This window comes from Onychomys torridus, chromosome 3 (assembly GCF_903995425.1).
Source record: "Onychomys torridus chromosome 3, mOncTor1.1, whole genome shotgun sequence".
Classification (NCBI taxonomy): domain Eukaryota; kingdom Metazoa; phylum Chordata; class Mammalia; order Rodentia; family Cricetidae; genus Onychomys; species Onychomys torridus.
In genome coordinates, this window is record NC_050445.1 from 51,234,474 (window position 1) to 51,249,431 (window position 14,958).

General features: G+C 35.3%; 1 protein-coding gene across 1 annotated transcript in view; it reads right to left on the reverse strand.

The window, feature by feature from the left end:
- Nucleotides 1-14,958, reverse strand: part of Cftr (CF transmembrane conductance regulator) — a 158,804-nt gene that overhangs the window by 43,367 nt on the left and 100,479 nt on the right. Inside the window, exons 13-18 of the mRNA XM_036181863.1 lie at nucleotides 13,962-14,056; nucleotides 11,066-11,152; nucleotides 7,691-8,399; nucleotides 5,784-5,912; nucleotides 1,840-1,877; nucleotides 826-1,076 (exon numbers count right to left, since the gene is read on the reverse strand). Of these exons, the coding sequence (XP_036037756.1) occupies nucleotides 826-1,076; nucleotides 1,840-1,877; nucleotides 5,784-5,912; nucleotides 7,691-8,399; nucleotides 11,066-11,152; nucleotides 13,962-14,056 (1,309 nt within the window). The remainder of the gene's footprint in view (nucleotides 1-825; nucleotides 1,077-1,839; nucleotides 1,878-5,783; nucleotides 5,913-7,690; nucleotides 8,400-11,065; nucleotides 11,153-13,961; nucleotides 14,057-14,958) is intronic.

The following is a 14,958-nucleotide window of genomic DNA, read 5'->3' on the forward strand; positions in this document are numbered from 1 at the left end:
AACTTATTCTACATTTAGTGTAATTTCTATGCCTGACATCTTTCCTTGCTTGTGGGCACCTCTGGGGCAAGAATGAAATCTTATTCATGCTATGTACCTGGCCTTCCCTGGCTTAGTACCACAGAGTAGGATCTCCAACAACTGCCATTGGAGAACTTAGGAGACTCATTATCTCACAGTCTTTAAACGAGAGCTTATTCATAGAAAAATCCACGCAACACATTTCAAAGACCCTTATTAACCACAGATTGAATCAAACATTTGGTTCTTTTCCCAATTTTCTTAGTTCCTGTGACTGTAACTACAACAGTGCCAAATGCATGATGCCAAGTACCATGTGCTACCTACAGCTGTCTCAAATTATTTTTAAAATCTTCCCCTGCCCCCAAAAACCTTTAGTACGTTCATATGACCACTCTTGAAGAGTCTCAGAAACAGTTATTTTCCCCTCATCAAGATACTTTTCATAGTAGAATTTTATATTTTTTCCTGACAACTTCAAATTTCTTCCTCCTGTGAACAATATTATAGATGACAATATGATGTATGGGAAAAAGCTAGACCAAGTATGTGAAAAGAAAAATGTCAAGTTATCCAAAAGAGGCTGCAGCTACTGAGGCTACTACATCAGAATCACATTATGACAAAATGAGGTACCCTGCTAGATGGACAAACACTGGGAACCACAGGTCTGCTTGCTTGCAATACCTGAGAAATATGGCAAAGCGCGGGTGACTACAGGGCAGATGTCTATGTTCAAGCCCATGCTGCTGGTAGAAAGCTAGTGAGCGGGCAGTTCCATTTATACACCTAAGTCAACAGTACCTGCTTTCAGTGTGCTGAAAACTGACATTGGTGCATGAAGAATAGAATGTAACATTTTCTGGTGTAAAATTTTTGATGCTGTGATTAGTGTGTGCACCAGTGGCAAACCTCGGAATAAGCCCAAGGCAAGCAAAGTGTCAGCCACTCCCACGTAAATGTAAAAAATGTAATAGAAGCTGGTCCTGGTAATAATCACAACGTAGGTGTTATTTGTACTTTCAGTATCATTTTTTCCATCATGAGCAGGGTTGCTGTAAAACAAAAGAAAAGTGTTATTTTACAACCAAACTTGTCAACAGAATCATAATAAAAGTAAGCATGCACTATTGGCTTAAAAGAGACTACTCCTTTAGTTTTATAAATTTTGTCTTGCAAAAAAGTTTTAAGTTTTCTTATAATTGAAATAGATATAATTGATACTTGTTTGAGCAAAATTCCTAGTAGAAATTATTAAATGTAAAATATTTCTTTATGTATTTTATTGCATGTCATGGAAACTGAAAACAACTCATATTATTTTTTTTAGAAATAAGTAAAGAGATGAAGGCACCAAACAGCTTTCAACTTAAACAAATATAGTAAACTTTATGGATCTTCTGAGTGTCCACGGATTCAGCTACTAGTGGATTGAGGAAATGGTTCTTAAAATTGTATATTTACTGAACATGCACATACATACTTTCTTTGTCATCATTTCCTTAAATGATTCATTAACAACCACTTACATAAAACTTACACTGCACCAGGCACCATGTAAATCTGGAGTTATTTTAAAGCCTATGTGGTGACATGCATAGGATACATGCAATTATTACATGATTTTACATATGGGACATGGATGCAGAATTTAGTATCTTTGTCCTGGAACCCACTCTATTCAGAAACAAAATGATTTTCTCCTCTCACAATTTGGAGGAATGTGGAGGGCACAATGAAACATAGTAGATATGGAAATATTTTATAATCTCCAAATGAAAACAAAACAAACCCCACAATAATGTGTGGAATACTCACTTTTTAAGCAACCACAGCACAAATAACGAAGCAGCCACCTGGAATGGAATAATCCAAAGTTGATTTTTTTTTATAGCATCTTTATCAGTGCTTCCCACACTCATTTCTAAATCAACATGAGCAACATCAAAATGCACCCACTTTCAATGTCTTGGCTTTGCACTTCTGGAGTCAGCAGCAGCAGAAATTGTTTTAAGTGACACTGTTGGGGTAAGAGCAACTTAAGCTAGGGAATTCCATTCTCACTCTCTTTGTCTAGTCCCTCATTTATTCCACAAGCACTATATATTGAATCCTACAGGAAAGTTAAGACTCAGCTACTTAAATAATAAATTTCAGTTTAGTTTATCTTATTACTTTTAACAATGAAAATCTAATGGCATTATTTTAATCATCATGTTTTCTCATTGTATACATAGTCTCCATGTACTGTCTCAGTAAAAAAAGAAAAACTTTGTTTTCTTGAGACTCAAGTCTACATAAAACAACAAGAAATCCAGCAACAATCTAAGCTTTAAAAAAAGTCTTTGTTCTTATACAAATGTCTTCCTCTGTCTTCAGACTAAGTTACTCAAGACCCTAGATGAGGCACAGGTACTGACACAATTATTACATTCATCTTTTGTTCCAATTAGAATAAAGTCAGCAATACTGCCATTGCTAACATACTCTAAACAGAAGCAAATCCCAGAAAGATACTTATGAATGGAACAAAAAATGACTTTTCTAAAGAATGGGCCTAGATCCTAATGTAAAGTTATTTCCTAGCTGTCACATGAATTAATCAATCCAAACTGTTTCTACTGACTATAGTAAAAGCATTTTCAAAGACTTGGTAGGAGGCCTTTAGGAAAAATATTTGAGGGCTAACGAAACAATGGAGTAACTCTATCATTTCACTCCAGGATGCTTCAAGTCTATAAAGTTCATATGATTTTTGAAAGAGGGACACTCATAGATGATTAAGATATAGCAACAACAAAATAAATAATAGTCATTTTCCATTTCTAAGCTGGGGAAGTCAAACATGATGCCATATCACATGGAATGCAGTATAATTTAATTCACAGATTCTCACATATTTCATGTGACAAATCATGCTCTAAAATACACATCCACAAAAAAAAGGGGTATTATGGGAACATTCTTTTTCTATTTTATTACTGATGCAAAGCTACTCAGGGACTCCTGATTAACAAACTAAAACAAAACAAAACAAACAAACAAATAAACAAAACCTGGCAGCTCTCTGATTCACGCTTAAAGACCGTAAGACAACAGAGTGAACAGGATCTTCAGATGCTACACTCAAAACACCCTCTGGTTATTGTAAAGGAAACAGGAAACATCCCTTAATCCATTGTTTACATTTTCCCTTTCTAGTGCATGATACACTGCCAAGAAGGGCCACTAGAAAGCATAGCATAATAGAAATATTAGTCTCTGTGCTTGGTGCTATTAAGAACTATAAAAGACATTGCTTTTTAGGGAAAATGTATAAAATATACACTTTTTCAAAATGACACATGACTGAAAATATTAGCAAATTAAATATTTATTTTTTTCTAGTTTAGCAACTGTGAGGAAATAGGAAAAGACTGGATGGGATGTTAAATTTATTTCATATTTAAAAAAGGAAACACATTGAATGAATGCTATAAAATCATAAATATAAATGGAAATACAGTCTTTGTTTTTGTATTGTTTTGTTTTTGTTTGTTTGTTTTTGTTTTTTCAAGGCAGGGTTTCTCTGTGTAGCTTTTAGAGCCTGTCCTGGAACTCACTCTGTAAACCAGGCTATCCTCGAACTTAGAGATCTGCCTCCCTGCCTCCCGAGTGCTGGGATTAAATGCGTGCACCACCACTGCCCAGTTTGAAATATAGTCTTTATTAAAGCTTAAAATAGGTAAACCACTTTGATAGAGGAGGATATGCATCTTTGTGTTCTGTGGTTATTTTTCATCATTAAATGTAAGGATTTATCAGTACTTATAAAAACTGAACACCATTGTATTGGCTTCTGTTCCATAACGGAATATACCAGGAAACACTTCAATAGTCAAAAGAAATACACAGACTGATACAAAGAAAAAAGTTTTGTCTAAAGGAAAATCTATGTAAATTTTTATTTAAAGAAACACAATTTTAGACATTAGCAAATATGTTGTTTAGCTGTACAACTGTACACATCATTTAAAAGTTACTATATTTCTATTATTGATTTTCTTGTTATTCAGCATTTTGAGAGCTACTTAACTGGCCAATGCCTATAAGATATTGGGAGAAAAGTCATGTCATTAGACTGTGTCTTGTCCCCAAGAGGGCAAAATCACTGATGTTTGTCCCTCATGACTTCCTTTCCCCTCCCCTCCCCTCCCCTTCTTTTCCTCTCTTCCTTCCTCTCTCCCTCCCTCCCTCCCTCCTTTTCTGTTTTCTTTCTTTTTTCCTTTTTCTTTCTTTCTTTCTTTCTTTCTTTCTTTCTTTCTTTCTTTCTTTCTTTCTTTCTTTCTTTCTTTCTTTCTTTCTCTCTCTTAATCTCTCCTCTCTCTCTCTCTCTCTCTCTGTCTTTCTTTCTTTTAGTAATAGTGGCAGCTCAGTGAATAATGGGTAGTAACATGGCCTTTGCTTTCCCTTGAATAGTTAATTTCTTGACCTATGACAAGATGTGTTTTCTTCTTAGGTGAATGTTGATGGTTGGGATATAATATGGCCCATGGGCTCATGTGTTTGAATACTTGGTCTCAAACTCCTGTACTATTTAGGAAGGCTGTGGAATCTTTAGGTTCTTGAGCTTTGATGGAGAGTGTAGATCTCTGGGTACAGGCCTTCAGGATGGTTCTACTTCCTGCCATTATTTACTTTCAGAGTACATACACAATATGACCCACCACCCTACCATCCCTGCTGTCATGCCTTCTCAGGAATAAATACCCTCAAGCACAAAGCCAAAATTAACCCTCCTTTCCTTAACATATTGGGTGCTTTATCACAGCAACAGGAAAAGTAGGAGAGAAGTAATACTATTGCATACTTGTGTAGTAAGTAGGTCAACATACAATGAAATAATGATGTCATTGTGAAAGGCATTCAAGCCTCCCTCAATGGAAGCTGCCTGAGACAAAGGTGTCACAGATGAACAAGAATGACCACCACTATGAGTCAGCACCTTCATAGTTAATAACTAGACTAATATCTAGAATTCTTTTTGGTGCTTAGTTTCAATTAACATTCAATTTCAATTAATAGCCCTTATAGTCTGAACTTTTGTATCTGATAAAAACAATGTATATGGAAGATATAATGAATGACATGAGAATTATAGGTAATAAAACTATACTGTACTTGGGATTCATGCTAGCTGTGTGGATTTTAGTGACTCTTATCACAAAAAAATGTTTTTTGAGATGACAGTTGTGTTATTAGTTTTGTTATAGTAACCTTTTCACAATATGTATGAATCTTTAAATATATTGAACATATCAAATATTTCCAATAAAATTTATTTTATGACAATTCTTCACATACAGTATTTGTATTAGAGTATATTTTGTTATGTCTGAAATACTAAAATTTCAATAGTAATTCTAATTGTAAATTAGATTTACTTTTATGTGTATAGGTGTTTTTCCTGCATATATGTCTGTGCACCACATATATGGTGTACACAGAGGCCAGAGAAGAGCACCAGATTCCCTGGGACTAGAGTTACAGATGATTGTGAACCACCATGTGGGTGCTGGGAATCTAACCCAGTCCTCTGGAGAAGTAGCCAGTGCCCTTAACCACTGGGCCAACACTCCAGCTCCTGTTGGCTTTCAGAAGCTATGAACTATCCAGGCAACTACCACTGCACAGATACATGTGTGCATTTATATATATGTGCCCATACCATTGTGATCTTTGATTTAAAGTCACAGTAAGAGTTTACAACCAAACATTCTTACCTCAACCAGAAAAACAACCAAGCACCAAATCAACACTACAAGCAATCTTTTATGGAGAGTAAAATATCGGAGGTATGTGTTCCATGTCGTCACTGGGGGTATCTTCACCATATCATCAAAAAAACACTCCTGAGAAGAGAAGAGTGATTCAGAAACAAACCTCTTGCATGCCACCACTGAGGTTTTATTTTTAATTCAGGGAATAAAGGAACACGTATGGCTAAGTGGCTTTAACAAATATAAATTACTAGAAATACCATGTGTGATGGCCATAGCAGGCAGGATGCCCCTGGAGCAATGGAATTTTGAAAAGTAAGAAATGCAGTGACTCTTGTAGATCGATGTTAGCATTTGAATGTTTCACAGCACCACGTGTTCTGTCATATGAGTGGGGCCGTCAGACTGAGGTCCCCAAACTCTCCTTGACTTAACTTGTTTCAATGTTCCATGGACGAGTGCAGTTTGGAACTTGCTAGCTACTAAGTTTTTATTTTAAAAAGCAGGCTTGTGTTTGTATATTCCTTAGGAGTTATGGGTTTTTTTTTTTTTGTTATTACTTAAATTACAAAATTCTAATCCTAAATATATTCCTTTGTCTTTTGGAACTTATATTTTTAAAATGTAAAAAAAAAGATTCCTTATATATTTTAAAGGAAAAAGATGGGACTATTCCTCATAAAAATACATTAAGTTCATGAGTGGTGTTAGACTCACAAAGGAGTCCTGTTAACGTGGACTGAGGTTCACTGATTAGAAATTAAAGATTGTGGGATTGGATTGGCCTTTATTTGAATTCAAAGCCTACAAGTAACATCCTAGGATGCTTGAATGGACATCTGGTGCTGAATTTCTCAGAACTTTATTTTTTTCTGCAAATAGGGGCAATGATATGACCTTTTATCACAGTGAAGGACTCCTAGTGAATAATTTCACAGTGAAGGAGTGTTGCCTGGAAGTTGAAGTAATTGACTACCTAGAAACATAATTAGTCAAATAAATCATTTGTATAATGCAGACTGACTAAAATTTATAGACTTCAATTTGGAGTTTCACTTAGATGGATATTAAACCATATAGATGAATTATATTTTAGTAAACCATTTTAAGGTTATAGAAATAAGAAATGTATATTTGGGGGAATTACTTATCCCTTTATTTCACAACACACTGAACTCTGACCCAGAGATATGAAGTGACTTGTGATTGGCCAAAAGGTAACTTTCTCTTAAAGACTGGCACAATTAAACATGCCCATCTTCTAGGACTATTTTTCACTCCATCTCAACCACACGCATTGTTTAGTAAGCAACAGCCCTTCTGGTTTGCATTGTTTTTTATTTTAAGAAAAATTATTTTGTTCCTTAACACTCAGTCTGAATATTGGCAGATATATGTTGAGCTTCACTTATCTTCTTTAAAAGAAACCCTTTCAAAAATGTAACACAGAAAACAAATCTGAAAGATTAGAAGGTACACATTAACTAAATTCAGGCATGAATGTTGATCAGTCTGGTCAAGGAACCAGGTATTTGTAATCCTTGTCGAGGCCATGCCTGTTTAGAAACATTTCTTGATGTCTACTTAAATGCAACCATTTGTTTACTCCATTCTGTTCTAGGAAACCACTAAGTCTGACAATTACTAATTTATAATAATGAATATTATATCATGGGCCTAGTAAAGGGACTCATTACTAAGCCTTTGTTTGGCTTACAGCTTTTGTTGGGGAAGTGATATTTCTATTACAATCAGAAATAGTTACTTTACATTTTGAAGTTGCTTACATACTTTGTACCCTTGAACCCAGAGACTGCAATGGCATTCTATGCAACATGTAATATGTATCAAAATTTATTGAAATTATGGGGTTAGGATGAGGGCATCTTGGGAGTTAGGAGGGGACATACCTTTAAATCGTCTTCATTAACTTCTTCAGTGATGTTCAAGGTACTGTCTTCAGACAGCCGTCTTGAATATATATCTATTTCATTTAAGCTTATCTGAGGGGCTAAGGAGATTTTTCGAATGGAAGTCCTTGTCCTCTGGATGCTGCTGAAGCCCGGGCTAGGTGTATATGTCATGAGGTCCAAAACTGACTGTCTCCTTCTTCCTGGAAGTGTGGGGCCAGAGGGGATGGCATTGCTGCGAGGCAGGACTGCCTCTCCCTGTTCAGAATCGGGGGCCAGGGAGAGTCTCCTTTCTTGAGGCTCATCAGAATCTCCTTCTGTGCCTACTGGAGTCCTTTGTGCAATGGAGAATTTCCTCATTGCACTGAATGAATTGAGAACAGAGTTCTTCCTTTTCTCTCCGTACTCTCCAGTCTGTTTAAATGACTGTTTGGTTTTGGTCCAGGCGACAGAGGAATCATCTACTGAGAACCTGCGTAAGGTCTCAGTTAAAATTGAACTTCTTCTGTCCTCAGTAAACTGGTCAAAAGTATCATACCCCATGAGTTTCGAACTGAAATCTGGACGCAGACTTTGTAATTCTGAAAATGTCCCATAGAAATAGGTGCTGCCCTCATGCAAAATTAATATTTTGTCAGCTCTCTTTAAGTGCTCCATCTTAGAAGTAACCAGAATCCTGGTTTTGTTGGCCATCAATTTACAGACACAGCTTTAGGAATATAAAAATATATAACATTTTACTTCATACATAGTGGTGTTTATTTAATTTTAGCATCTTATTAATGTTTCACTACATAATATCTCTACCATGGTATTTTGTTACTTTACTTAATATGGTTATATGGATATACACTCCACGGTAACTATTAGGTACCTCTTGAATTGCAACATGAAATATCACATCATGCTGTAAAGGTGAATACTAGTACACATATAATGAAATTCAATTTTTGATAATCAATAATTATATGATTTCAACCAAATCATTATCTCTTAGGTCTTGGCTTATTTCTCTAGAAAATAATGGAATTGTTAGATGATCTTTAATGTTCATGGAAGTTTGTATTTCCATATATCTTCTAAAATGTCAGAGATTTTTCTGTCTTTAACTTTTTAATTTTCTCTTGCATTGTAAGTTGACTAATTCATTTTTTAAACAAAACATAACAACTGAGTAATACATAATCAATTTAACTTTCCTCCAATAAAATTTTCCTATAGTTTAAAAGTAAATCTTGATGTGTATTCTCTAAGGGAAATCAGTTTCTTTTGTTTATTAACTCTCAAAAATAAGAGCCATCACTACATCCTTAAATATAAATAATGGCTAATTTTATGAGAATAAGACATTAGCTATTACAGTCACAGCATCATAAATATAGTATTGGTGGAGTATTAAATTTAATGGAATTTTCTCTCTCTGTCTTAAACTAGAGAAGCCTGTTGAGAACAGACTTCTAAAAGGCAAAAGTATGTTGCAAGGCCGTGGTACAAGACCATATTGCTGCCACAAAGTGAAGTCCCAGAATCAAAGGATTCTTCAAGCTCTTAAAATCAAAGCTGTTTCCCCCCCCCACAGTGAAGCTAAATTCTATTGTATGTAAATCAAAACAAACAACTGAATAAAGAAAAACAGCACAATGACTCCTGGAAGAGTTGCACAAGCAATCTAGGCAAAGGCAACTGATGCCCTGACCCAATAGAATGGCTCACGTGAAGTTCTGGAGTAACCTTCCTGCTGAGGCATCACACAGAACCTGAACCATTCTGTAATACTCAAGAGTTTGTGCTCTTGTATTTGTATTTTTATTAATGGCTTAAAAAATGTTTGTCTTAAGCTGAGTTAATACGCTTAACATAGTCATGATTATTGAAAATTCTGATTGTACAAACTCAGAGAACTTGATGCAATTGCCATTCCAGAGCAACTTTAGAGATTCAGGAAAACAGGTGTGTTACTGCAAGGTTGTATTGCAGATGGTGATGCAGTAAGCTTTAAGGGAAGTAGAAACATAACTAGGGCCTTCTATAGTCTTTTTCATTAGATTAAAATTAAGTAAGAAAAGACTGAAGCAAACTATTAAGATGCCTTATCATGTATGTACTTCTTCACTATAAATTAGTTCAGAAACTGATGAACAAAACTGGGATTGGGAAGTATGGAGTGCAGATGTGTTGATGGGCTTCGCATTTCATTCAGAGATTGGGGATGATGTGTTCTTGGGATTGTGACTAGATAAACCATGTTAACACATTCCATTTAACTGAGACATAAACTGAAAATATCAAAATAGTGCAACATTATTCCACCTCCAAATAAAAGTAGATTTAGGACAGGGGGCTTCTGTTGGCTTCATGTGTTAAATGTAGTAAAGTCCAGAATTAAAATATATTATTTAATATATCATATAAGAAAATAAACAGGACTCTAGAATATTTTAACCATTGGCAATGTTGTAAAGGAAAACTTTGAAATAAACCAATAAATAATGAAATCATTTAACACACACAAACCCTTTGTTTCTAGAGCACTATAATGTCGATTCTAATAAACTACTGTGTTGTTCATGAAGTTAGTTTTAAAATTTGAAATCAAGTCATATGGCTAACTGCATCTCTTAGGGACTTCACACCCACTAGGCTCTACTAAGAACTTCACATAAGTATATATCCAAGTTCTCTGTGACCCAGGTAAGGCTGGGTCCAAGAAAAGACTAAGGCAAATGTACCAGGATAGGCATTCGCCATTAGACACCTCACTATTTTTTTATCAACAACATAGAATAAAATACTAATACAGAAAGATAAATGAAATTTTAAAAATATAACTACTTAAAATACTGGAAGACATGTCTCAAGATAGCAATAATGTAAAAAGTATTTAAATATCATTGCTGTAACAGGACAGCAATCAAAGAAATTGGCTTCATAAGTGATCATCATAAAAGGTTTTGAATAGAAGCAATCTTCAATCTTGGAACATGAAGGGGAGGCCAGAACTGAGTAAGTACTGTGTTACATTCTTTTGTTCTGAGTCATAAAAATTGTGAGCATATTGCTCTAGCCTAGTGGATCTCAACCTTCTTAATGCTGTGACCCTTTAACACAGTTCACAGTGTGGTGACCTCCAACCATAAAATTATTGTTGTTACTTCATAACTGTAATATTACTAATGTTCTGAATCATAATGTAAATGTCTGATATGTGGGATATCTGATATGTGCAACCCCTGTGAGAGGGTTGTTTACTTCGAAAGGGGTCATGATGCACAGTGAAGAACCACTGCTCTAGAGCTAATATGCACCCTCTGATGATACAGATATTTGGTTATATTTTAGCATAAGCATTATATGTAACTCAGTCAAAGAACATACTTCTCAAATATTTGTTCTTCAGTTAAAACATCTAGATATCCAAAAGGAGAATCCAAGAGGTACAAATCAGCATCTTTATATACTGCTCTGTAAACAAAGTACAAATGAAGTTAGGGTTGTATTTCATTTAGAACTGATATTTTAACCCCGCCCCCCCATCTGTGTTACAGAATTGCCATCAGATCCCTGCACTGAAGTACATTTTTCACAACACGGGGCAGAAGTGCACTGTTAGTGGCTTCTTCCACTATGCTATTAATATGCAGACTGTATTAAGTGAGGGATAATGACATACTTTACTTTGCATCTGCTCCTTACAGTCTGTCCCTGAACCTCTTTCATGAGGGTTACACTTGGGGAAGGATTCATGATTCACAATAGGAAACAATACATATGCTAATTAACCTTTTAAAAAATTTTTTATGTGTCTGAGTGATTTGCCTGCATGTGTGTGTGTACCATGTGTGTGCAGGAGAAAAAAAAGTGTCAGATACCCTGGACTGAGTTACAGATGATTGTGAAGCAGCAATGTTAATGCTGGGAATCGAATATGGATTCTCTGGAAGAGCATCCAATGCTCTTAACCACTGAGAGCAGTGAAACATCCCCCCAGCCTTTTTTTTTTTTACTTTAAATTAAAAATAAAAAACTTTAAGCAATTTTATTTGACTTACAATAGTAAGAACATAGAGATTTATTTTCTAACCTAACAAAAATGAAGTATCTTTCTAACTTTTAAATTTTCTCAGGCATGATTATTAATAATGATAGCTCTACCCAGCTGCATAGTTCATGCTTTGAAAGATAATTGTTGATACTTTTGTTTTTAAAATGTACTTAATATTACCTAACTAAGAAAAGCAATGAAACAAAATAGAAATAGCAAAAATTCTAAATCATAAAGGCCTTTTATGTTGTAAATTGTCTTGAAGGCAACATAGAAGAGCTAATGGACTCCATGGAAATGTATCCTCAAGTCCTTACCCGCATTTGGCTTTTACTTTTTTCTCTGCAGTATAAATGTAATTTGTCCTCCTTAAAACTAATCCAGGCTCTTAATCTAATGTAAGTTTCTGTAAGAAGACAGAAACCTTACTACAACAGTGGTGCTTAGAGGTAGGACCTTTGGAGAGTGTCCAGGATTTAGGAAGATCATCAAGGTGGAGTTTCACGATTGGATAATTGTGCCTTTGTGGAGAGAGGGATACCAGAGAACACTCTCCCCACTTCTCTCTCTTCTTTTTACTTTATATATGATTTTTCCATGCTGTCTCAGGACTCTACCAATGAGATACCATCACCAAACTTAACTCCCTAACCTTAAGCAATAAGTGGGAACAAAAATAAAGTGATTTTCTATAAAATTTACCAGAATGTATTGGTGGATTATTAGCACTACAGGCTAAACACTCCTCTTGACCAGTTTCTCAAGATTAAAATGTATATATGCGTGTGTGTATCTGTGTGTCTGTGTGTTTGTGTTCATCATACAGAAGGTGACATATTGCACATTTGGATGAGAGTAACAGTAAATAACTATTTTCAGTAGTACTATACATTGTACATGGCAAATATGACTAAATCTTGAACTAGTAAAAATAAATACTATGTTGAAGTCACATACCATATTTTACTTAAATCTCAAATGTAATGCTTCAGATATGACTGTTTGTTCACAGATAAGGGAATTAACTTCCAAATGTAAATTCTCTATATCAAGTGATTTGATTGACCAAGGCACAGTTGAATATAAGGAGTCAAGATGACCTGGATTAAATAGTGACTGTACCATTTCCTTGTGGCTTTTGGCAAGTTAATGTCTGACTACCTCAATTATCTTGTGATTTCTTCCATAAAATGAGGAGAACAATTTCTGCTTGTAGGGTTGTGGGGTTGTATGGGGCTTGAAATCACACACACACACACACACACGAGAGAGAGAGAGAGAGAGAGAGAGAGAGAGAGAGAGAGAGAGAGAGAGAGAGAGAGAGAATGGTATCAGTTGTGGGTACTCAGTGTTTACTTTTCCAGGTTTGAGAAGGAAAAGAAAGAAAAAAGGCCAAGATGCCAAGATGCTACTGAGTCAATCTAATTTCTCATTAACAACTTTGGTAACATAAAAAAAAGAATTGTTTGAATAAAACTAAAGACTATCTGAAATCCCATATCACCAATTGTCTGTGAACAGGGCTACATTTAAATACGATGTTTTCTTCCTAACAATAATTGTATGTGCTTCCTTTGGACAGCTTCTAATTTTTCAGAGCACTTTCCTAGTATTCACATGACCCCAAGGACAAACAGAATCATGAATAAGGTCATGTGTTCAATATAAAATCACAGCTGGGTGTGATGGCACACACCTGTAATCCTAGTACTCAGAAGGAAACACAGGAAGATCATGAGTTCCACATAGGGAGACCTTCCCCTTGTCTCAAAACAAACAAGCAATCTTAGTCCTAGTGACATCATTTGCCTTATTACTTTTATTACAAAATCATAAATTATATTCTAAAATTAAAAAAAATAGAAAATGTGTATTTTTGAAACTGAGAAGCATTGAGTGGAGGAATCTGGGGACAGAGAGAGGAAGGGGATGCATGATGGAATTAACAGAAATTCATAATTCCCCTCCTGTCCTTTTCAGAACTCTATAGTTTTCTGTTCATAATAATATATGCAACATAACAAACAAGTATGAACAAATAAAAGTAAGAGTATGTATTTTGAAAAAAGCCATCATGTTTATCAAATCTGAATATTATTCTGTCTATAGTTCTTAAGAGAAATTGTCAATCACAGAAACAAAACATGAAGCAGTAGAGAAATGCAAATATATAATTGTATATGCATGTATTTATAGCAAATGCTCACTGAGCAACAGTTAAATGTTCACCTTGCTAAAGAAATCCTTGCACGTTGACCTCCACTCAGTGTGACTCCACCTTCTCCAATAACTGTGTTGTCTTTTTCTGCAAACTTGGAGATGTCCTATTATCAAAAGCATGACACAAGAAAGGAAATTTAATATAGTCAATCTGAAATTGAAAAGTACATTTTCCTTCAGATGCAACTGTATGGGAGAGTTCTGCATCAACTATTCAAATGTTTGAACACTGCAGCTTAATTATTTCAAATGCAATGCACTCAGGTGGTTAAAATAACATGGCCACAATTTTGGACATACAATTTCTTTTCATTTTAAAAATATAATTCATGATCATTAAATAAGATTTGGAAAATCTAAGGAGTAAAATGCAAGTGTATTTGTGGAATATTAATGTATGGAGACTACCCATAAGCCTATCATAAAAACTCAAATCCTATTGAAATGTTAAATGCACTTTCAACTTAAAATCACTCTTTAAAAAAAACCTCAAAGCACTGAACAAGAGTGCTAATAAGAGAAGCTAAAACTATTCACACCCCAGCTATACGTAGGCACATTCAGTGGCTGTGAAGGAAGAAGGCAAGTTGTCTGCACATTTCTCTCAATCACCTTCCCAACAACAGCACAAACATCCTTATCCATATCTAGTATTTCTGTGCCCTCACCCACTCACGCTACCTCTTCTGTCACCTTCCTGCCTCATGTGTCATTGGTCCCCCCATAATGAGTGTCTCTGTGGCAACAATCATGAAGGCACAGTAAGAGTTTCTAAGACATGGTCCAAGACTCCAGACAGTGTAAACCTCGTTAAAAAGGTAAGCTACAATCCTGGAGGGAGAATTAACCTAAACATAAGACAGACCATTTTACAGCAGATTATAAGATAGTACATAATTAATTGGCAAGCTAACTGTTTAACTTCTAGAAGAGCTGACAGAAAGGATTAGAAGCCTTTCATGAGGTTTCACCTTTCTTTCCTCCTGGCCCCATCTGTTCTTCTCTA